Source organism: Protopterus annectens, chromosome 12.part0 (assembly GCF_019279795.1).
Source record: "Protopterus annectens isolate FY-2018-M chromosome 12.part0, PAN1.0, whole genome shotgun sequence".
Lineage (NCBI taxonomy): Eukaryota > Metazoa > Chordata > Ceratodontiformes > Protopteridae > Protopterus > Protopterus annectens.
In genome coordinates, this window is record NC_056746.1 from 1,360,668,720 (window position 1) to 1,360,691,239 (window position 22,520).

The window sequence follows — 22,520 nt, forward strand, 5'->3', positions numbered from 1 at the left end:
GACCCCAATTGTTTTCTGTTACTGCCTGTTACTCCCTTAAAACTGAATGAATTTACTGAATTGCTCAAAAGCACACAAGCAGTAAGACAGAACTAAAAATAATTGTTAATAAAAGGAAACGTATCAGTTTCTGGACATTTAAATAGATTAATAGCAAAGAAGTAAAGCTTAAACTTAACAGAGTTCTGATTTGTACATGTTTTATTACACCCTCAGTTAATTGCCCAGAAAACATCATCATGTTGGTGTTGAGTTAGGGCATAACCTATAGAGCTGTGACAGCTGTATCACGTCATATATTGTATGTAGAACCATATGGAATTCCTGCCTTGGCAGGAAAATGTATTCTTGAACCTTTCTGACAGTATCTGGGCATAGCCATTTACTAATGCGATAATATGTTTGTCTGTTAACTAGGCAGACACAGCAAAGTAATCAATATTCTGTCAGTCGCGTGATTGGAAGCAGAGAGAGAGCTGTATGCACATGACAGAAGTCATACATCGAGATGTGACAGGTAGTAACTATATTGGAAGGGTTACTATAATTTCATGTGATGCACACCCATCAGGAAAGGAGGAAATACCAGAGAGTGGTTATAGCAAATTCATCTCAATAACATGGTGAGGAGTAACATCTCAGTGCATGTTTCAGAGTGCCAGTCACGGGGGAAGGTTTAGTTGTAAAGAGTAAATGACTGTGGTGTTAACATTACTTGGGATGGTCACAAGTGGGAAAGGTCATAGGCCATTCTTTCAGCTGTTGTTTAAATAATAATTTTAGGGACATATTAGACAACTGGAAGGTGTTCCTTAGTCTAAATGACTGTACATGTAATGTTTCATTTCCTGCTGCTAGGGATATTATTTGAGAAGTAATTAGTATTTAGTCGGATGTTATCAAGAAGATATTGATAGCTGTCTTGATTTACCTATCAAGTTCTGGTAAAATACCTCATGGCAAAATGGTGCACTCTATCAACTAAAGGGATGCTGGGTACAAAGTTTTCTAGAGGAATGCCATGAGAACATTGTACATCTGTGATTAGGTTTCTGGTATACAGATTAAAACAGACAAGAGTTAGTATGTCCTCTAATGTATACTGTTATTTAGGAGTGTAGAGGAAGGCTACAGATCGAAATGTAGGCAGTGTGGGCCTTCGTTCATTGGCCAGTAAAGTTCTAACTACACAAACAAGAGGACACATTGCTGTATGTGACAGAACAAGTTTTTTGATATTATGGAAAGAACAGCCCCCTAAGCATTACACCAAAAGTCAAAACAAGAGCCAAGGGAAAAAAATGTATCTGATGTGATTGTACTTTGATTTCAGACTGGAATAGAAGACCGTCTGAAGACCGTTTTATTTAAAGTAAAAAGAAAACAAGAGTGTCCGGTACAGATCTGTGATTGCGCCTGCAGACCAATTTAGGGAATAGTCATGAGAAATACTGAAACAGGACCACTTACCTCTTACATACTGCTTTGGAGCCAAATGATGGTCCTGTATCCTTAGTGGTAGCCGTACTACCTTAGAGGAAAAGGATTGTAATGGAAGGGGCATTCAGTGAGCTAACTAGCAACATTCTTTGGTCATTGTGGGCAGTGTAGCAGTAGTCCATGTACTTGTATATACTTTCTAGAATCATCATTTTATATTACATTTTTCCACCTTCCCCTACTTCAGCACAATGCCAGAGATAAGTGGTATGCTAAGGTGACTTGCTTATACTGTGTAAGAAGATATTCCGCAGCACGTCCATTGATAAACCATTACTGCATAAGTGGAAATCCAAGCAGTACTGTTGCTGGAAAGTGTTCAGAGGTACGACTGCACTAGCACACGAGGATGAAGTAGCCACAGACCTTCAATAATCAAGAATCACTTTAAAAAATATTTCTGTAGGAGCTTAATTTTGTATCACAGATAACTGAATGAATGCTTGACAGAGGATGGCATTTTAAACATGGGAGAGTAGTGAATAAGGTCACAGTTCCTATCGAGTGATCTCCTCAAGGACTGATTACAAAAACATTGTTTTCATTGTTTGTTAACCTCTATCTAGTTCATTTTGCTTTTCTAAAACACACATGGCATTGCAAATGTGAGAATGATATAAACATATTCAGCTGCACCTTCCAAAAATTGTAACAATTGTGTCACGAGGAGTAGGTAGAAGTTAAGAAACGGGCAGAGCTGTACCGCATCCAACTAAATGCAAATAAACAAACAAGCAGACAAACATACACAAATCGACAGACAAATAAATAAAAACGGCATCAGAGGAGTTGAGATTAGTCAAAAGCTGTAGGGTGTGTACATATATTCTTCTGACTATGGTGAAAGTCTTGGCAGCCTAGGCAGTAAAGGCTGACAATAACCTTAATATTTGCAGTTTGGTTAAGCCCGTTTGTATGACAACTAACGTCACACCCTGCTGTACACAATAGTTCTCAAGTAAGTCCCAGAAATTGTTTTTCCACTATTTTGGGTTAAAAAGAAGTAGATTGGAACATGGATTTAGAATGTGTCACTCTGTAAATCTCAAGTGCATAACCACAACAGAAAAAAAAATTCAAAGCAACATCGCTTAAGACAAAATGCAAGGATTCACTGGGTGTAATTATAAGGACAGACTAACAGTAAAAGTTTGCATATTGTTTTCATTTATATAATAACATGTGGACAAAGTAACATATCATGTACTAGTATATGTGTCCTTTGACGATAGTTTGTTTTAATTGTTTGAGCCTTGTGATGCATTACTTCTGTATGGACTTGGCATTTTAAACACTTAAAGTAAAAGAAATGTGGAAAATTCAAAATGATAAACTACTTTTCAGAATGAGTTTGGGATCTATGGAGTGATCTGTCTGACATAGTTAAATAGGTAAATATTTCAAATAAATTAAATGTTATAGTGGATTGCATGTCAGAGGCCAGAGAGTTTGATATACAGTAGTGTACAGTTTACGTAAAACACAAGAATATTCAGATTTAGACTTAAGCTTTTCAGAATGGCCAGTGATTTGTGAAAGATTCAGAATTCATAAATTATGAACTTGAGACCATGTTTTGCAAGTTCTGTGTCTTATGTTTCAAAATGTCCAATGTGATTACCATCACAGTTTGCAATTTATCATTCCATTTTTATATTCTGTGTCTGATGTTTGTGTGTGTGTGTGTGTGTAAGTTATTTGTGTTCAAAGCATTGTAATGATTTAAGACAGTGCACATTGTTAATGTAGTCTAAACTGCATTTCTCTATAACTATAAGGTAGTAGCCTGATTAAATTGTAACTGTTATTCTAACTTGTTTGGTTTAAGCACTTGGGCTTCATACCGGTTGTTTTACTTTAAGAAGGTTTGTGGTCTGCACTGTTGTGGCAGGACAGGTAGCGTACATCCTTCTAAGCTGGGAATTGCTGATTGAAAGCTCAGTGTCTGCTATTCTAAAAGTGTATTACTTCTGGTTTAAGCACTTGGGCTTCAGGCCAGTTATTCTACATTAAGAAGGTTTGTGGTCTGCACTCTTGTGGGAGGAGAAGCTAGATTATACCCTTCTGAGCTGGGAATTTCTGGTCACAGGCTTATTGTGCCTGCTTATTCAAACTGTTTCTTTCTGAAATTAGTGCGGCTTGTTGCTGTAGCATAGGACCAGATTCAAGCCTGCTGAATCTAGCTTTGTTTGTATAGAGCACTGATCCAGACCATCTTTTTTGGAGAAGGTTCCCCTGGACCCTAGTAGCAGGTGTGTGCAGTTAGAACTTGTCTGATTGAAGACTGCTGGAACAGGGCTCAGTTTTGAGTTTTTTCTGGTTAATTGGGTAACTTGTTTAAATCAGATTGTTCATTTCCTATTGTTTTATATATATATATATATATATGTATATGTATATGTATATATATATTGTTTGTGTCTTTCGGCTTTTCCCAGTTAGGGGTCGCCACAGCGGAACTCCGGTCCGCTAATGATTGGCAGTTAATTTTTATGTACCGGCTTGCCAGGCCTGACGCACAACATTCAACGAAGGTACGCCCATTCACGCATGTCTCCACGCAGAAGACGCTCTAGCTGAGAATCGAACCGGACAACGTCTTACTGTGAGGCGGCAACGCTACCGCAGCACCACCACCGCGGGTTAAATATATATATATATATATATATATATATATATAAATGCACTTTATTCATCTGCTTTTACTATATTTGTGTTTCTTCCTACTTTATTACTAGGGGCATTGACTACAACTCTGAACTGAGATATATAGCCTTTCTAAGCTGGTATAGTCCAGTTTTCAGGTTAGTGCTGAATTCAGGGCTGTGTTACAAATCTCTGTATTTGCCCATACCTTACATGGATAGAAGGAAGTTTCTCTGTTTACCTGTGAGAGGGGGGAGCTTTGAGCAGCCTATCTGTCCCTGGAGGAGTGGTTTCAGCCCAGAAAGTAGTAGTTTATTGGCCATTTTGGGCTAATTTCTATCTCTTTCATTTCCCTGCTGTAAAAACCACATTTGCCTGGTTTTGCGTGCCGGGCAGCACCGGTTAGCTAGGGTATAACTATTCCTGGCTCCACAAAGACTCCTCTTCAATTTTTCCCTTGAAACAAGACAAGCTTTCAACTTAAGCACTCAAGCCATTCATTTCTCAGCCCAGCACTTGCTCAAAACGCATAGCAAGCACTTATAAACCCTAGCACTACAGAAGGACAAGACTCTCTATTTGACCTTACCAGCCATTCAGTAAAACAGTTTACTGTACCTATCCAGGCATGTCCAAAGGGTAGTTTCAGGTGTACTCTCCAGTCCAACTGGTGAATCTGGGCATTCTGAGGCAATGTTACAACTGCTCATGTACACAGACACCCCTCTCCTCCTTCCAACAAACACTAATACATGCGAGAGATGCAATTATATAGCCAAACTGGAAGCTAAGCTGTCTCAACCCAAGACTAGATCAGGCAGTCAAGAGGAGAAGGGAAATACTGGCATCACACCACCAGTCTCACATAGATCCATTAAACCAGCACCGGCAAAAAACACACGTAAATACAGGAAAACATACTCGGAGGCTCTAAATAAAAATCTGCAAAAGCAACAGAGCCCTCCAAAGCAGACATCCAAGCAACCTCCACTCCCCAACACAAACCATGAAACACATACTTCACAAAACCAGTGTGCCATACAATCACAGCCCTAAAGGCAAAATAACATACCCAACATACTAGTAATAGGTGACTCTATAGTCAGGCACACTGATGTCCTACTCACTAGGCTGAATAAGGAGAAGGTTACTGTTAGCTGCCTGTCGGGTGCCAGGATCTGCCACATGACACAAGCACTCAGGTCACTCCAGAACAAGTACAAATACGTCTCTGTCATTGTCCATGTTGGTGTGAATGACCTGAGCCGTACCTCCCTGGACTACAAGAAAAAGAGACATGGAAGAGCTCTCTGATCACGTAGCCCAGGCTGGTATAACCCTGAGTAGCATCCTGCCCTCACCAAGAATGATACCACGGTATAAAGAAAAAAATATCAATTTCAACAATTGGCTACGTTTCTAGTGTCATTCAAAGGGGATCCAGTGTCTGTCTGCCTGGGATGACATGCTCGACAAGCTACGCTGCTTCACTAGAGATGGCTTGCACCTGTCACCCTTAGGCTTTTGAATACTGGCCAAGGCTCTTGCCACCCCCATAGTGCCTTTTTTAGGCAAGGCTCAAAAGACAAACCCACCACCGTAAATAGCACAAGTAACAAAAATCTGAGGTTAATACTACTCAATGCCAGAAGTCTAAACCTCAAAATGAGTGCACTCAAGGCACTCCTCAGTATGGAGAAAATCGATATATGTGCAGTAACAGAAACCTGGTTTAAGGCACGAGAGAGCACCCCAGCACTACCAGGCTACAACTCATACCATGCATTTTGGCCACAGAACCCGGACTGAAATACAAAAGGCGGGGGAGTATCCATATTCATCAAGGATACCCACACCTCCAGGTTAGTGGCACAGCACGATGCTTCAGAGATTATCCACGTGCAACTAACAATGGGCAAAACTGCAATTCAAATTGTAGCTTGCTACAGATCATCCACCATGTCCCAGGACCCCCATTCCTGGAAAGACTGGGTAACATAAAGGTCCTACCAAACACCCTAATATTGGGTGATTTCAACTACCCAAACATTAACTGGGAGAACTACTCAAGTACTAACTCCCTTGCCCAACATTTCCTAGAATTTATAAACTCAAACACCCTGGAACAACTGGTCAATGCTCCCACCAGAGGTGACAACATATTGGACCTGGTCATCACCAACATGGGCGACCGGTGTTCCACACTGGAGGTCAACCTCTCGCTGGTTAGATCTGACCATAAACAAATCACTTTGGATATCCACGTTCCGCCCCCACCCCCGGACAAGGAAACCACCATGAAAAACTTTTCAGAAGCAAACTTCATGTTACTTAAGACGGAGGTGGAAAGTTTCAAAGCCCCCATGCTAAAGGATAACGCTGTCCAAGCTGCAAAATCCTTTACTAATGCATTTTATGGGCACCTACAAGAATGCATGGATCATGCTATCCCAAGCAAAACCAAGACTCACTCCTCTAAGAAAAGGAAACCAATCTGGTGGACCCCTGCCATAAATAAGCTATACAATAGAAGGAGGAAACTAGTACAGAAAAGAGTAAAATCCCAAGAAGGGAAGACATCCCTGATCAGTATCAGCAAGAAACTACGATCCCTCATAAAAACATACAAGGCGAGCTTTGAAAGAAAACTTGCCAAGAACTCCAAAGATAACCACAAGGCATTCTTTAGCTATGTTAAGAATCTAAGTGGCAATGCTCAGATCTGCTTGGAGTTAGTGCAGAATGGCACAAAATACACTGAACCAACCAATATTGCCAACATCCTGACAGACAGGTTCAGTGCAAACTTCACCCCCTGTCACCCCCAAAAAGGCCCATAACCATACCAGAAGAATGTAGAGGCCCTAAAATCACAGACACTCAGGTTGAAATAGCCCTCTCTAAAGCCATAAACACAGCATCAATCAGACCGGACAGTGTCCCAGGCTGCGTCCTACATGAGCTCAAAGACGAACTAACCCCTCACCTAAACACACTGTTCAAACTCAGCCTCTCCACAGGCTATGTACCCATAGAGTGGTGCACAGCAATGGTTATTCCACTTCACAAAGGTGAAGCCACAACAGACCCCGGGAACTATCGCCCTATAAGCCTGACTAGCTTGGTCTGCAAGGCTATGGAGCGTATCATCATGGAACTCATTAACAGAGACATTGGGAACCTCCAAACACTGGACCCTACCCAGTTCAGCTTTGTTAAGGGCAGATCATGCCTCCTAAACCTGGTGGACTTCTTTGAGACAGTTACCAAGGCTATAGACAGGGGAAAGGTGGTACATACAGCCTACCTAGACCTCGCAAAGGCCTTTGATACCATTCCCCATTCTGGTATTATAGACAAGCTCACCAGCCTGAACATAAACCCCTATGTCACAAGATGGGTTGCCATTTGGCTCACGGACAGAACCCACATGGTGAGAGTTGCAGGAGCTAGGTCTGACTCTAAACCGGTTACAAGTGGCGTTTCCCAGGGCTCAGTCCTAGGACCCCCCCCCCCTGTTCTGCATATACTTCTCAGAAGTACAGACAAGCACAGGAGGGCTATGGCTGACCAAGTTCGCAGACGACTGCAAACTAGGGGCTAAAATTGACTCACCGGCTGACACAGACATCCTCTAAAAAGGTCTCACTGAGACTGATACCTGGTGTCAAAATCATGGCCTCAAGCTAAATGCCAAAAAGTGCATAGTTATTCCCTTTGGAAATAACAAACTACCCATGAACTACCACATAGGTGGCAGTCCCCTAAATACGGAAAATGTAATAAGGGATCTGGGGACCCAAGTAGATAGTAATCTCTCCTTTGATAATCACACTGCCAAAGTGGTTAGAAAATCCTTCTATGTGGCCCACCTAATCGCAAAAGGGTTTGCATTCAGATCAAAAGAGGTCATTGTGCCCCTCTACTCATCACTCATCAGACCCATCATAGAGTACAACACCCCATTTGGGATGTACCTTACAAGACACCTGCAACAGCTGAAAAGACCACAGAAGTACCTCACCAAGAGGATCATCGGCCTCAAACAGATGCCCTATGCAGCTCGACTGAAAAAACTCCAGCTGTACTCGGTTGCATACCGCCTGCTCAGAGGTGATCTCTGCCTGACATGCAAGGCCATGTCCAACCCAGAATTGATGGACATGCTCCACCTAAAGAAAACCTTATCCCCTCGAGCCACACGCTCTAGGGAACTAACCCTCACCAGAACAATAAATAGGACATGCTGGAGGGATAGATTCCTGTCCCAAAGACTTCCCATGCTTTGGAACAAGATTCCAATCTACATTAGCAGAGCTCCCCGATAGCACTCTTCAAGAGAAACCTTGACGAGTAGATGGGAAACAGAAGGTTTACCCCGGTGATCACTTCAGTGGTTCTGCTGGACAGAGGCACAGGGAACTAATCTAAGGGGCCAGCGAAAGCCAACACATTCTGGCTAGGCTTATAAATGTCTTTGGGCAGATAGCCTAGTACCTACCTGTGAACCTAACTGGGAAAACTGGATGACCCACAATAAACTCTTTTTAGACACAACCTGGGTGCAAGGCAAGTGGAACATTGTCAGAAAATGATTGTATGACAAAACATGATGACGTTCTCAACTACAAAACAACCCCAAAAGTAAAATTAAGATAAATATAATTCTGTCATTCAGGTGTGCTATCCAGATTAGCCTTTATTTAGGAAATGATAAAACCGACTGGGCTGTATGTTTCTTGCCTGTCAGCATCTTTTATTTATTTGAGCACGAATACTTTAACAGACCACCTGATTCTTGCTAGGCATGCAGATTACCTGTACATGAAGCTCACTTGCTGTAAGGTAAATAGCTGCAGATGCCTGTTAGCTCTGCTGACATAGAGGTTGTGGTCCTCACTATAACAGAGATAACTGGGGTGTAAGTAACAGGACCAGCATCTGAGAATCCATTCAGGGGGAACACCAAGACTGGATGGCTTATCACTTGCACCTTCCTCTCATATTAGTAATGAGACTAACTTGCATTTCAAGGAAAGAGGCAGTCAATTCATTTTTCAGTTTATTGCTCTTTCTCCTTTCTCCAATGACAACCTTAAAATGACAATAATAAATGGGGTGTGTGGACAAGGGAATCCCCCACATGGAGCTGCAGATGGGCTGCAAAAACATTTCTTTGACTTGTAGTTGATCTGTTTTACATGAAAGTCTATTCCCTTTAGAGTACTTATGGCATGTGATTTATGTAATTGAGGGAACACATGCTTTTAGAGTCTATAGGATGTATTTTGAGGGGATGGGTATTAAGAAGAAACAGAGGCAGCTTCCCTCGATTATATGCAATGTCAGTAAATCACTCAGCTAGTCCAAGGCTACTAGGTCACCTGTGGAAATATGCAATTTTATCTAGTGAGTCTTACTTGGGTAACAAAGAAGTAAATAAAACCCAATATCCACAGGCAACATTACAAAATATTCTCTTTTCCATTTCTCCTGTTGTACAGATAAATTACCACTCTGTTAAATTATTCTGCAGCCCAAGTAATATTATGATTAAATAAAAATAGTGTTTAGATGGAGAACCCTGCCTGGTAAAATGTAACGAAGTACAGGACTTAAATGTTCTACCTGAACTATGGTCTGGTGCTACAACGTTTTCAGAGTACTAACACATCAGGTGTTGTGAAGGTAGAACAGAACTTCAAAAACTATATTAATAAGCTCAAAAACTGATAATGTAAAACATAGTGATAACATTTTCAGAGCCTAGCCAGACTGCATAGTGATGTAGTGGGTGAAAACATACAGTAAAGCTGAAAATAAGATTTGTTTTACAGCCTCATCTATTTGCATTAAGTGTTCTATACCCACGTTTCATGTCCAAAAGGCAATGAGTTTTTGTCAACAATATTACACTGTCGTAAGTAAGACTGTTAAAATTATATTATTAAAAAGCATTTAGAAACATGGGAAATCAGAAGTGAAGGCTCAGACTTAGTCAAGGACAAGTGCATATACTTTCAAGAGCAGTAGAGGGCTTAACTGACCTTGTTAGTTGGTTGCCATTTGCTTTAGCATACCTTTGTAGCCCATTTGTAAAGCACATTATGTCAGTCCATGGCTTAAAGCAACATCATCAGATAACCTGAGACTTATTACTACATTAAAGCCATTAATTAATTAATACCATTAATTTATGCAGTGGTGTAACCCGTGTCCAGGCACGGTCAAATGAGCTTGTGGAATATTCAAAGCAACGGCCACAGAAACCAGCTTATGGAATATGTTGGCATCATGTGGAATCTTGAAGATGGTGAGATCAGATGGCATATTTGCCAACATAACAGAGTAATGTTTATACCACATAGCAGAGTCATACTTACACTTTTGGCCTTCTCTGACAAGAAAAGAAATGTACATGTGAGCTGCTTTTTTTTAAAGTGACAAGAATGTTAACCATATAATGTCTGGTAGTTCATCACTAATGCGTTTCTCTTGTTATTGTTTTGTATTAGGGGCAACACTGTGACATTTGTACAACTGCACTCGGTGATAAGGCACATCCAATAACTAATGCAATTGATGGTACTGAACGCTGGTGGCAAAGCCCTCCTCTGTCCCGTGGACTGCGGTACAATGAGGTCAACATCACCTTGGACCTTGGACAAGTGAGTAGCCTGGGAATTTGCAGTTAATCTTTATGGGGTGACCTTGGGGGGAGCTTTCTTTCTCTTTGCATCAGATCTCTGAGATGGTTTACTATTACTAGGTCAAGGCTCAGAAGCCTGATTACCAGAAATACTGAAATGCACCACCAAAACACTGAAGGTCAAATATACACTATACCAATGCAACCTCGAATCCTGAAAAACTTTAGAGCTCCAGACCCAGCAGCAAGCCCTAACATGGGAGTGGAAGTGGGGCAAAGTTGGGATTTGATATTGCTGGTCTTTGGTATTCTGACCATCATTGTTCACAGTTTGGACTTATTCATGTTGAGCTTCTGAGCCTCAATCTTATAGCTGACAACTCTCTGGGACAGTAGGCCATTGTGAATGTTGTTTAGCAAATATCTACAGTGATAAAATATTTTGTGCATGTTAGTCAAAGTCAAAGTAAACTTTATTGTTGTTTGCAACTACTCACATGTAGCCTAGATGAAATTTCACGTCAGCTCAATTTTTGAAATTACAAAGGAAAGTGAAACAACACATACAAGCAGAGGAATAAACAAAACTAACAAATGCAGTACTACTCAAAATACACACAAGAAAGAGCAGATACATTTACCAGTATTCATATATGAAAAGAAATTAACTACCCTATTTAAAGTAGTACAAAACACACTACAGATTGAACAATGCCTAGGTTGTTTGTCACACTGTGAAGTTGCAGGTGAGGATGCTCTCTATTGCACCTCTACAGAAGGTGGAGAGAATATGAGGAGGAAGCTTAGCTTTTTTCAGCCTTCTTAAAAAGTGGATATGTTGGCGCGCTTTCTTGACCAGTTGGCTGGTGTTTCCCGACCACGAGAGATCCTCCGATATGTGCACACCCAGGAATTTTGTACTCTTAACCCTCTCCACACTCACCATTGATCCTGAGCACTGGGTGGTTTGTTCTCCTTTTCCTGAAGTCGATGATAGTCTCTTTGGTCTTGCTTACGTTCAGGTCAAGATTGTTCCCCTCGCACCAACTGATCAGAGATGCCACCCCCTCTCTGTACGCCTCTCTGTACGCCTTTTCATCCTCCTTTCTGATGAGCCCCACTACTGTGGTATCATCAGCACACTTGATGATATGGTTGGACTTGTGCTCAGTATAGCAGTCATGGGTCAGGATGGTGAATAACAGTGGGGAGAACACATCCCTGTGGAACACCGGTGTTAATCATGATGCATTTTGATGTGTTTTTACCCGAACACGCCCTCTGTGGTATCTCAATCAGGAAGTCCAGGATCCAGTTACAGAGATGTTTACTGATTCCTAAATGTGCCAGTTTTTCTATCAGCTGCATTGGTACCACCGTATTAAATGCAGAGCTGAAGTCTATAAACAGCATCCTCATGTAGTTACCTTTGCCCTCTAAATTCTAGTATTTATTTATTATATCCAGAGTGAAGCCATGGTGGTGCAGCGGTAGCATTGTCGCCTCACAGCAGGAGGTTCTCCCATTCGATTCTCAGCTGGAGCGCCTTCTGTGTGGAGTCTGCAAGTCCTCCCTGTGGTCGAGTGGCATTCGAAAGACATGCGTGAATGGGCGTGCCTTTGTTAAAAGTTGCGTGTCGGGCTGGCACCTCAGCACCATAAAAATCGACTGCCAATCATTAGCGGACCAGAGTTCCACTGTGGCAACCCCTAACCGGGAAAAGCCGAAAGAAAAACAACATTTATTATATCCAGAGTCAGTATTATTTAACTCACTCAAGTGAAATATTAGACAAATAACTTAAGTATTTCAGTCTGTAATGTGTTTTGTTTTACTTTAAATAGGGTAGTTAATTTAACTTCTTCTTCCATGATGTTAGGTCGTCAGGGGTGTAACACATGCAGCTAACGCCATTACATCCATCTTTATTGCCGTGCAGTGCCTGAAGCAGAAGCAGTTCACAAGTGCCCGTCGGCCGACTCCTGAAATTTTCATTTTCGAGTTTCTGACCTGAAGTCTTCAAAAAGATGAAGTACCCCATTGGGGATCCCTTTTTCTTGCTCTAACCGATGTCAGAAAAAATTAACAATTGTCTTGCCTGTGGAAAGCAAATACCTCATAGAGATTTTCACTCCTACTGCGTCACCTGTTTATGTCCAGACCACAATGTCCCTCACTGTCAGTTTTATGCCTTGTTCAACGCCCGAACTATTCATTGTCGGGCTATTTTTATAGCTAAATTCTTTTGTTCTCGATCTCCGTACTCCGAAATGGCTTTGTTAAGCCATCCGTCTACCGATCTTCTGAAAAAAACATAAGGATAAAGGCAGAGACAGACCCCATAGGTCCAAAACTGCCGACAATGCTTCCGTTAAGCTAGTCGCAAGTCCTCCGGTACTCAGTGAGGTGCTTTCGCAGCCCCTGATACCCACTACTACAGATTCGCAGGCCTCTACTGAGACCCATTCGGAGTCTGGTATGCTGCAAGATGCTTCTTCGACTACGGAACCTGCAGATATCTCTACCTTGGATGGGTCCGGAGCCGCTGCGCAGGCACCGGCTTCTGAGGGTGTATTTAGGCCTACCATCATATTAAACCAACAACTTAGTTTCAAGCTAAGAATACCAAATTCCTCAGGCCTAAAGCTCGCACTACGCCTAGAAAACCAATGACCAAAGCGCATTCTCAGGCCCATATGCATCAAAAACAAATGATTAGAATGGTTGAAGACCTTATTACATTAATTAGGGGAAGCCAGCCTTCTCCCTCTAAGAGACCTAGAATTGATTTTCTCTCTGACTCTTCTGATTAGGAATATGATATCTCTGTTCCTTCTGAATACCAAGATTTACCGTTATCTACTTATGAGGATTCTGAAGCAGAGGATTCCATTCCCTCTGCTTCCCCTCCAGAAGATTTTTCTTTTGGTGAAACCTTGCATACCCTTAGGGAACATTTCTGCTGAGAAAGCCAGGACTATTCTCAGTCCAAAAAGAGACAGGGAATTTTTAAACCTGCCTCAACACAGGCATCTAGCTATCCCTCCTGTTCTGGCGATTGTAGATGATGTCTTCTTGGAATCCAGCCTTATCCCAGACACTCTGCCTCCAGCTCCCAGGAAACCCGATAGGTAATACAGAGTACCTGACTCTCACAAATTCCTCTTCAAGAATCCTACTGCAGATCCAGAGACCATTTCCCAAGGACCAAAAGGCATTAAGGCTACTACTACCAAAAATCCTACCCCTTCTGATAGGGACTCTAGAGCTTCAGACAGATGGGGTAAGAAGGTATACACTTCTGCTACTTTGGCCATTAGGGCTTTAAATTGCCATTTTCATATGTTAAAGTATCAGCAGCATGTTGTGGGGCTAATTAAACAGAAAATGATGTTAATTCCTGACTCTGCTGAACACAAAGATTTACAAGAGTTAATGCATTCTGCTGACCAAGTTGGTAAACATACTTAAAAATGTGGTTTTGATGCTTTAGAAGCATCTTGCAGGGCTGCTGTCACTGGGTCTGTACTTAGAAGGCATGCTTGGCTTAAGGAACAAAACTTGCCAGATCATGTTAAAGCTAAATTACTGTATGCACCCTTAAACCAAGAGCGCCTTTTTGGCAACAATGCAGAAGTCGTCCTCAAAAGGATGGAGGAAAAAGCTAAATCTATGCAAACTGTTAAAGATTTCTTACAAGTACAGCCACCTAGATTCAGTAGGCATTGGCCTTCAAAGAACTGGTCCTTTCCAGTCTCTTCCAGGCCTTCTCAGTCCAAACCCACGAGCAGCAGACCACCAAGAATTCTGTCTCAGGCTATGCACAGATCTAAGCAGTGGGGGGCTCCCACTTCCAAAGCAGGGAGTAGTTAACCACCCCCCCTATGGACAAATGGCACAATGACTTATCCTTAAGTCTTCCAAGCCTTGCTCAACTACTTGCTCCCTTAGGAGGAAAGCTCACCCTGCATGCAAAAAACTGGAAACTCATTACCTAAGACAGATGGGTTTTAAACATAGTTTCCCAACGATACAGATTCCACTTCCGCTCATTCCCAACCCCAAATGAATGGCCAGACATCCCCCTTAATCAATGGGCGGAGGCCCAAAAACAAGTGCTCTCTCTCCTCAGTATCAGGGCTACTCAGTCCCAACAGAACAAAGGGGACAAGGTTTTTATTCAAGACTGTTCCTGGTCCCCAAAAAAGAAAACTCCTGGCGTCCTATCCTGGACCTGTCTATTCTCAACACATTTCTGGTGGTTCCAACATTCAAAATGCTAACTCTTCCAACAGCTTCTTCCTATGCTAGCCAAGGATGCCTGGCTGGCAGCCCTAGACTTAAAAGAAGCTTACCTGCACATCCCAATAAGGGAATCCTGCAGAAAATACCTATGTTTCAGGGCAGGCTCCATGCACTGTCAGTTCTCTGCACTTCCCTTTGGCTTATCTACCGCACCCAGGGTATTCACAAAGTGCCTAGCTCCAGCCAATGCATTTTGCAGGCAGAGAAATATTCAGATTTACCTATACTTGGATGATTGCCTGATTCAGGCAGAGAGTCAGGACTTGCTATTACAACACCTGGCATTTGTAAAGAGACTTCTAACCTCACTGGGGTACACCTTCAACAAGAAGAAACCACACCTATTACCCTGCTAACAGATTGTATTCCTGGGAGCAAGCTTGAACACATCTTCCCAGATGGCATTCCTCACTCCAGAGAAACAAGTTTCTTTGACAACCTACTTCAAACTATTGGCCACAAAAACCCAGCTATCTGCAAGGAAAATCCTGCATGCCCTGGGGTTCATGGCCTCTTGCATTCTGCTAATTCCATATGCAAGACTGTATATGAGGAAACTTCAATGGTATCTAAAAAGTCTATGGTGTCAGCATTCTCAGGACCTTGAAACAATGATTCCTATCATTCCTTATCTAAGGGCAGAGTTCCTTTGGTGGGCAGAGGCCTGCTACCACAACAAGGGACTCCCTTTCACTCTACCCCCTGCCGCCCAAACCCTAACAACAGACACATCAGACTATGCATGTGGGGCTCACATGGCAGGGCAGTGCAATCAGGGCAAATGGAACCCAAAACAAATGCACCTGCATATCAATCGAAAATAAATTTTAGCTGTACAGAATGCTCTGACAACCTTCAAAGACCTTATTATTCCAGGACAACTACTGGTAAAGGCAGACAACACCACAGTTATGTGGTACATAAACAAGCAGGGGGGAACCCATTCCTACCCACTCTGCAGACTAGCCGTGGCTCTGGGGAACACAGTCTTGAGCTACCAAGTACACTTACAAGCTCAATTCCTGCCAGGCAAACTAAATTCAATGGCAGACGACTTAAGCAGAAATCTCATGGACCCACACGAATGGAAACTGAAACCCAATATATTCAAGCTCTTGAGGAACAAATGGGGGACACCAGAGGTAGACCTGTTTGCCTCCCCTCAGAACTACCAATTGAACAAGTTCTGCACCAGAACTCACCACACTCAAGCTTGGAAAGTGGATGCCCTATGGGGAAAAGTTAGACATTTCTCACTGCCACACAAAAAAGGTACACTGAAGAGTTTAGTGGTTAAACTGTGTACCATTGGAGGTACACTTACTGTGTGGGGTTTGACGGTGCCAAGTGTTTTACATCTTCCAAAGCCATGAAACACTTTGCATTGTACACTTTTTATGTAACCAGCTTAAACTATAAAGAATTATTACTTAGTGCCTCCAACCATAATGAGTTCATGATCTGTATCTCAAACACATATCAGGGTCGGAGACCTAATCATAATCCTTTATGCTATCCACCACTGTTCATTATAAGTACATTGTGGCTAAAGAGCTACAGTCCAGTCAGTCCCCAAGCCTGTCCATATACAAGCAAAAAATTCACTAAGCACAGCTGCATGTTTTCAAGAGTGACTCCCACACAGTATTTGAATGGAGTTAGTAAGCATCACACCTCATCTTGCTAACAGTGTTGCATAGTGTTTTAATAGGGTCTATATTATATCAGCGACCACTTGACATTGCGAACGCTGTATAATCGATTCAAACACTTCGAAAATCCAAAATGCCGAACACACGGATCAGCAATTTTTGTCCCAGGGAAAAAAAATCACTGATCTATTAAAAAAAACAAAAACAAACAAAAAAAACAAACACAAAATAAAGTGGGGGGGCTTTGCTCCCCACACACCCCCTATTTAAATATACCAACTCTGGGATCGCACCACAGTGGAGGAAATGGCAAAGTCTGGAAAACGGCCCAGTGATTTTTTTTTTCCCTGGGAAAAAAAAATCACTGTTCTATGCTTTTGGAATTTTGCCATTTCGGGTAAACACGTTTGATGAAACAGCATTCACAACTTTAAGCATTCACTTACATAATAGGAACCCTTTTAATATTATGATCAGTGAGTTGCATGCTGCAGGCCTGGATTTGATTCCCACATCTGCTTACCTGCTGTGTTACACCGATTTCATTAATATCAGATCAGAAGCATTGAGGGCTCTTTATAATGAATGCAGGGGTCTTCACTATGGGGTTTTGATGTTTTTTGATTTAGTAGGTATTCTGTGAATTTGAAGGAGCAGAGGTGAGACATTGGGAAAATCAATATCAGTTTTTACTTTTTGAATAGGAGCAGTTCATCTCATTTGTATTTAGCTGTAGAATATTTCAGATGGGGCATGTGAGAACTTTACTTACATAGTGTCTTTTCTTTTTTTACAACTGAGGAGTTAATATGTAAAGTAAGGAGGGTGCAGGGTGAGGTTATCCCCTGCAAAAAATGTGTTTGTCCACATTGGCATTACTAGCATAAGTCCTATTTTTTAGCTTTGGTGGACCCCATGTATGAATCAGCAATGTTTTATCAAATATATCCTTAACAACATGTCATTTGTAATAACAAGAATTTGTGCCTAGAGGGTCTTACTTAGTTTATAAAAGGCAATAAAAATCCATAAAATAATAATAATATATCTGTCATGGTCACTCCTTAGCAAATTGCCCAAACATTGCAATATACTAGCAACAATTTGTTGTTCAAATTTTTCATTGTGTCTTTCCTATCAAAACCTGTAGCTTTTGTGTACCAAGGTCGCAGGTAAGAATTATGCCTTTCAAGATAACCCTCACCATAGCCTACATGTCTGTTACCTGTTTCTTGAGCACGGCTGTGAGTCACACCCCCCTTTCTGGCACAGTTTCATGGCTTTGTAAGACCTACAGGAAGCCAAGTACGTGAAACACTGCCAAGGTTGTTGAACAAATGGTGAGGAAATTATTATTATTATTTTATTTTATGCTGGTTGGAAAAGGGCTCTCATTGTTTCATTGTTTTGTTTTTACACAGTTGTTGCATATAACATCTGAGTGCATTTTCTTTTTGAAAGTAATCAAATCACACAATTTAAAATGTCAAGGCTTAACTTCTCTAAGTAAATAAATAAGTAAAATGGTGCTCCCCAGAAAAATGATTGGAACTCTAGAGGTGGGTGATGACAGTTACTGAATGAGAAATAACTCTTACAGATATCCTGCAGTAAGATGGATTCAAGTTTATTGTTTTTTTTTTCTTTTTTTAATCTTTTTATAAGAATAGCAGATCTGAAGGTCCCTTAGGTCTGCTCCATTTCATCAGTCTAAATCTTGGTGCAGGCTCCTGGACTTTACAACCTGATGCAGGAAGGACCAAAAGGGGCTGAGGGAGTGCTGGAAGGTGGGCAGCTGTGGCCCGAGCATTGAGTTTTTGTCTGCTTAGTGAATTCTTACAAAGCAGTCTCCACTGGCAGTATCGGGCATTAACCTACAGTATGTCTGTCATTATCGATATGCATATATCTGGGTACTATTCAGCTTGGGCTATTCATAGATTCATGGGTAGGTACTAGGCTGTTGGCCCAAGGGCCTAAGTAAGCCTAGTTAACAAGGTTCCCTGGCTTACGCCACCCAAGAAAGTTCATTTCCTGTGCCCCTGTTGAGCAGAGCCACAGAAGTGATCCCCAGGGTGTATTTCCTATTTCCCATCCACTCATCAAGATTTTTCTTGAAGAGTGCTAATGAGGAACTTTGCTTGACATAGATGGGTAGCTTGTTCCAGAGTATAGGAAGTCTCTGGGACAGGAATCTATCCCTCCAGCATGTCCTGTTTATTGTGGTGACAAGGTTTAGGTCCCTAGAGCATGTAGCTTGGAGGGATTGGTATTTCTGTAGGTGTAGCATGTCCAACAGCTCTGGGATTAACATAGCTTTATATGTTAGGCAGAGATCTCCTCAGAGTAGGTGATATGCTACAAAGTAAAGCTGGAGTTTTTTGAGACGGTCAGTGTAGGGCATCTGTTTGAGGTCAGTAATCCTCTATGTGAGATACTTCTGTGGCCTTTCCAGCTGCTGCAGATGTCTTGTGAGATACATTCCAAAAGGGGCATTGTACTCTATAGTGGGTCTAATGAATGCCGAGTAGAGGGGAACAATGACCTCTTTTTTCCTGGATGAGAACCCTTTTGTGATGAGCTGTGCCACATAGAAGGATTTCCTGACTACTGTGGCGATGTGATTATCAAAGGAAAGACTACTGTCCACCTGGGTCCCAAGGTCTCTTATCACACATTCAGCATTAAGTAGACTGACGTTTATGTGGTAGTTCATGGGTACAGTGTTTTTACCAAAAGGGATGACAATGCACTTTTTGGCATTGAGCTTGAGGCCATGCCTCTGACACCAGGCATCTGTCTCAGTGAGGCCCTTCTGTAGGATGTCCACATCATTTGGGGACTCGACTATGGCTCCTAGTTTGCAGTCATCTGCGAACTTCATTAGCCAGAGGTCTTCTATGTTAGCCTGTGCTTCAGAGAAGTAGATACCAAACAGGAGAGGTCCCAGGACTGAACCCTGTGGTACTCCACTTGTCACTGGTTTGAAGTCAGATTTGGAGTCTGCAACTTTTACAGTGTGAGTTCTGTCAGTGAGCCAACTGACAACCCAACTTATGACCTAGGGATTTATACCTAGTTTAGTGAGTTTAGCTATAATTCCAGAATAGGGGATGGTGTCGAAAGTCTTGGCAAGGTCAAGATAGGCTGTGTGAACCACCTTACCCTCATCTACAGCTTTGGTGATTGCCTCAACGAAGTCGATCAGGTTCAGAAGGCATGATCTGCCTTTCACAAACCAGAACTGGGTGGGGTCCAGAGTTTGGAGGTTACCAATGTCTTTGTTTATGAGTTCCATGATGATACGTTCCATGGCCTTGCAGACCAGGCTCGTCAGGCTAATAGGGTGATAGTTCCCAGGCTCAGTGGTGGCTCCCCCTTTGTGGAGTGGGATAACTGTTGCTGTGTGCTATTCAGTAGGCACAAAGCCTGATGTGAGACTGATTGAACGTGGTTCTTAGGTGGGGAGCCAGTTCATTCTGAAGTTCATGTAAAACGCAGCCTGTGATGTTGTCCGATTCCATGGATGCTGGGTTTTGGTTTTAGAGAGTGCAGCTTTAACCCTGCATAGATGTGATTACGGGGACTCTGCATTCTTCATGTATAGATACGGGCCCTTTAGGGGGTGAGATGGGGGTAAAGTTAGCACTGAACCTATCTGCCAGGATGTTGGCAATATCAGTTGGTTCTGTAATTTTCATGCCGTTGTGCTGTAACTTGTGCAGATCTGGGTGTTGCTATTCAGATTCTTGACATAGCTATAGAATGCTTTGTGTTTGCCCTTAGAATCAGTGGCAATTTTGTTTTCGTAGCTAGGTTTTGGAGGATCTTATAAGGGATCTCAGCTTCTTACTGAGGCTGACCAGGGAGCTCCTCCACTCATGGGATTACTCTCTTTTGCAACAGTTTCTTCCTTCTGTTGTAGAGTTTGTTTATGGCAGAGGACCACCAGATTGGCTTTCTTTTTTGGAGGATAGCATCTCAGTTCTGTTTGGGATAGCACAATAAATGCACTCGTGTAAGTGCTTATAGAGTGCATTTGTGTAGGATTCAGCAGTCCATCTGCATGGGTGTCATGAAGTTCGCCACTTCTGTCTTAAGAAGCATGAAGCTGGCTTTGGAGACATTTTTTACCGTGGTTTCCTTAGTGGTGGGTGGGGGTGGGATGCAGATATCTGGGGTGATTAGCTTATGGGAGTATCTGACCAACTGTCAGTTGACTTCAGGTGTGGAACACCGGTCACTCATGTTGGTAATGACTAGGTCTAGGATATTGTTGCCCCTGGTGGGGGAGTGGATAAGCTGATCCAGGGCATTGAAATTTATGAATTCCAGAAAGTGTTGAGTAAAGGAGTTGGTACATGAGTAGTTTTTCCAGTTAATGGTGGGGTAGTTGAAATTGCCCATTATTAGGGTGTTTGGTTGAACCCTAATGTTTTCCAGTATATCAGGAAAAGAGGAGTGGGAATGCAGGGGCATGGTGGGGGATCTGTAGCAAGCTACAATTTGGATTGCATTTTGCCCAGAATTAGTTGCACTTGGATAACCTCAAATGCATTATGCTGCACAACTAGCCTGGAGGTGTGGATAACCTTAATGAATATGGACACACGTCTGCCTTTGGTGTTCTGGTCCAGGTTAGATGGCCGAAAAGTGTGGTATGAGTTATAGCCTGGTAATGCAGGGGTGCTCTCTGAAGCCTTGAACCAGGTCACAGTCACTGCACAGATGTCGATGTTCTCCACTTTAAGGAGTGCCTCGAGTGAGTGCATTTTAAGATTTAGGCTTCTAGCATTGAGTAGCATTACCCTCAGTTTTTTCTTGTCTGATGTTCTTCGTGTTTCACTGTTGCAGTCCTCACATATAGGTTATCCAGCTCCTGGTAGTTCTCAGTCGGCTCAAATACCAGAGTCCTTGGTATATGACGTTGGCTGCCGCCGGTTGTAAAACTGATGTCAGTACGTCAGGTATAAAGGGAGGCAGCCAACGCCATTTCCTCAGTCTTTCTTGCCACGGAGCCCGAAGCAGATGCAGTTCGCACTAGTGCTGGTTGGCCATTTACCTTCATTTCGCTTTCTGACTACCAAGTTGAAGAAGCCTTCAGAGAAGTACCCTGTTGGGGATCCTCTTTTCTTGCTTTAACGAATGTCAGATAAAGTTAATAACTGTCTTGCCTGTGGAAAACAGATTCCACACCATGATTTCCATTCCTATTGTATAACATGTTTGGGCTTTGAGCACGATGTCCCTAACTGTGCTTCCTTTAACCCGCGTACCATACCCCATAGAGCAAAGATTTTGTATAAGCATTTCGGAGTCTGGCTTAAGTTCGTTGGTATGGCATCTTCTGGTATCCCGACTTTGGATATTCCTAGGAAACGCAAAGACAAGGACCGCGACAGGCCTAGGGTTAAATCTACTGATGACACACTGGTGAAATTGGTCATCAGCTCAGCGGTAGTCAGTGAGGCGCTTTCACAGTCCCTGCAGTCCACAGATTTTCAGCCGCAAGCCTCTGCCAAGACCTTTATGGAGTCCTCCATGCCACAGGCTGCTATTTTGTCTTCAGACCCTCTGCCTGTCACCGCCTCAGATGGGTCCGGAGCCACTTTGCAGGCACAGGCTTCTGACGCCTCTTCTTTTCGACATGAGACCAGAAACAGACCGACTACCTTAGCTCAGACCTTTTCAGTTGCTAGGCCTCCCGAGTCCCTCCAGATTGCTAGTAAACCTTCCAGCTGCAAACCTACTCACAAGCAGGCATTGGC

At 42.5% G+C, this 22,520-nt stretch overlaps 1 protein-coding gene across 1 annotated transcript in view; it reads left to right on the top strand.

The window, feature by feature from the left end:
- Positions 1–22,520, top strand: part of LAMA5 (laminin subunit alpha 5) — a 1,615,491-nt gene that overhangs the window by 39,141 nt on the left and 1,553,830 nt on the right. The window contains exon 2 of the mRNA XM_044090412.1: positions 10,662–10,814. Coding sequence (XP_043946347.1) covers positions 10,662–10,814 — 153 coding nt within the window. The remainder of the gene's footprint in view (positions 1–10,661; positions 10,815–22,520) is intronic.